The sequence below is a fragment of the Nannobrachium achirus genome (genome assembly GCF_963921795.1).
Source record: "Nannobrachium achirus genome assembly, chromosome: 20".
Taxonomy (NCBI): Eukaryota; Metazoa; Chordata; class Actinopteri; order Myctophiformes; family Myctophidae; genus Nannobrachium; species Nannobrachium achirus.
In genome coordinates, this window is record NC_137827.1 from 9,088,240 (window position 1) to 9,091,113 (window position 2,874).

Here is a 2,874-nt window from a genome sequence, read left to right on the forward strand (position 1 = left end):
TGTGAACATTTATGTTGTGCTGAGAATTTGTGATAGCCTATTAGATCAAAGGGATTTTTGTGAAGAGTTTTTGAGAAGGTTTTTGAGATCAGATTTTTGTTATTGGTTAAAGCCAAGTCAATTTTGGGGTTTTCATGTGAAGGTAATTAGAGACTACATTATGTAGATCTCTTGTTTTTGATTTCATACAACGGCATCAGGCCTAGCGGTTCAATTTAAAAAGGTTTACTGTTCAATTTCATGTGTATTGTCCATTTCATGTTTTATTTATTATTTACATTTAAAAAAGGGTTAAAACATTTAAGTAAAACTTCGATTACCCTTTAAACTGTGGTCTGTTCATTTATTTAAAAAAGGTCTGTGGTCTAAGTAATGAGCCTTGTGGTTTATTTTATAAATACAGGGTTTACAGTAGAAAGAACCGAACTCAAACGCCCCGTTACTCCTTTCCGTATAGTATCGGGGTGCTACATAAAATGGAGGCACTGCTGAGATACTAGTTTTCCTTTCTACTAAAAGCAATACTCAGCTAGTACACAGACCACTACTAAATAAAACTCAGCTAGTGAACAGACCACTACTAGACAATACAACTATTTTCTAAAACCTTAAACCGCATCCCTAAAGAAAATCAGCAAGACAATGGTAGCTGAATCTGCTTGGACTGGGCAGGTAGTTGCTGCCACGGACAGACAGATGTGCACTGGGCTAGTTTGCAACAGCACAAGCTACGGGACCAGTAAATGCTCCTCTCCTGTAGAGTCAGGGGGCATAGGAGACAGGCAAACAAATCTGATAGTCAACTATCTTCCTCAGTACATGACCAATGAGGAGCTGAAGGGCTTATTTGTGAGCATCGGCAGGATTGAGTCTTGTAAAGTAGTTAGAGACAGGATAACCGGACAGAGTCTAGGGTTTGGTTTCGTGAACTACGCAGACCCAAAAGATGCACAAACAGCCATCAGCACCTTTAATGGCCTGAGCCTTAAGACCAAAACCCTCAAGGTCTCCTATGCCCGTCCCAGTTCGGACTCTATCAGAGATGCCAACTTGTACATCAGTGGCTTGCCCAAAACCATGACGCAGGAGGAAGTAGAGCAACTTTTCTCCCAGTATGGACGCATCATTACCTGTCGCATTCTGGTGGACCAGGTAACCGGTGTCTCCAGAGGGGTGGGCTTTATCCGCTTTGACAGGCGAGTAGAAGCCGAGGAGGCCATCAAGAGTCTGAACTGCCTGAAGCCTCCCGGTGCCACTGAGCCGATCACGGTGAAGTTTGCCAACAACCCCAGTCAGAAGAATAGCAAAACGCTTTGCTCAAAGATGTACCAGGTCCCCAATGCGTGTTGTCCCGGGCCCCTCACGCAGCCAGCACAGTGTTTCAGTGGGTTCTCCCCTATGGCCCTCGAAGGGGTAACAAGTCTGGCGGAGATCAACATCCCAGGGTACACGGACACTGGCTGGTGCATGTTCATCTACAACCTGCCTCCAGATGCTGATGACAACCTCCTGTGGCAGATGTTTGGACCCTTTGGTGCCGTCACCAATGTCAAGGTGATCCGAGACTTCAATACCAACAAGTGCAAGGGTTTCGGTTTCGTCACCATGACTGACTACGATGAAGCAGCCGTAGCCATCACTTGCTTGAATGGATGCCTCCTTGGAGACAGAGTTCTTCAAGTGTCCTTCAAGAAGAACAAAAGAGCACATGATAAACAAGTACGAGATCAAGTGTTGGAAGAAGGAGATCGAGTTTTGCTCCGAAACTTTGGATTAACTGGCAAACACAAGTTGCAGGATAAATGGAGACCTGTGCCTTACATAGTTGTCAGTAAGATGCCAAATCTTCCCGTTTATACAATAAAGCCTGAAAGAGGAACTGGAAAAGTGAAAACAGTTCACAGAAATCACCTGCTGCCAATAGGATACTTGGTTCGACTCCCAGTCGACACTGATGAAGCAGAGCCAGCTCAGAGGTCTGTGACAAGGTCACAAGGCAAACAGACAGTGACTCAGACCGAACAAAGTGATCCAAGACCTGACTCACAAGATATGACTTCATCAGACTCAGAGGATGAGGACCCGGACGTGTCTCAACCACGAGTTATGGATGGAGACTGTGAATTAGGGAATGAGTCCTTGACACGTCCTGAACCCCCTGTTCAGGAGGTCCCTCCTGCGGTTGATGAGAACCATGCTGTACTTCCTCTAGATGAGGACATGGAAGATTCCACAGCTGTAGAACCTGCAGTCCCTGAAGTGGACCCTGTAGCTGATGCAGTCTCCGTAGATCCTGTGGTAAACACAAGTCTAGAAGGGGGAGAAGGAATTGATAACGCTCAGTTACCTGTTGCGACTGAAGCGTCCCCACAGAGACTCCCAAGGAGGGAGAGAAGACCAGTTCATAGGTTCAGTTATGATGAGTTGGGACAACCTTCCACTCAATCCTGGTCCATACTAAGTAAAGGAGCACTTGTGGAGTGCAGTACCTATTTGGATCCAGACCGTCTTTGTAACACTGTGTGGTGTCATCCCATGGCCAGATGTCCTGATTGTACAACAAGACGGAAGAAGCTGCAGATGGGCTAATGCCATGTCATTTGATGAGGACATCAAAATCTAAGAAGGGGGAGGGTGTAGCCCAGTGCTTATTTCATGCCCTTAGCCTTATTCTAAAACACAGAGTTCATGTCAGACTAACACAGTTTGATCAAGTTAAAATGTATGCCTTTAATAAATAGTTGTCTGTTAAAAATAGCCCTGCTATATAAATAGGTTTTGTAAAAAGACTTATGTTAAAAATGCATACAGTATGTCATGGTGGTTAAATGGTTAATTTCATGGGAGACTGTGGAAGAGAAAACCTTAACGAGT

The 2,874-nt window shown here is 44.9% G+C and overlaps 1 protein-coding gene across 1 annotated transcript; it reads left to right on the forward strand.

Annotated features, from left to right (window-relative positions):
- Positions 1 to 642: 642 nt before the first annotated feature.
- On the forward strand, positions 643 to 2,552 carry LOC308305910 (ELAV-like protein 2; the record flags this gene model as incomplete). The annotated part of the gene is made up of 3 exons (XM_080750806.1): positions 643 to 1,719; positions 2,167 to 2,298; positions 2,544 to 2,552. The coding sequence occupies 3 exons, from the start codon at positions 643 to 645 to the stop codon at positions 2,550 to 2,552; spliced, it is 1,218 nt and encodes a 405-aa protein (XP_080606932.1).
- Positions 2,553 to 2,874: the final 322 nt, after the last annotated feature.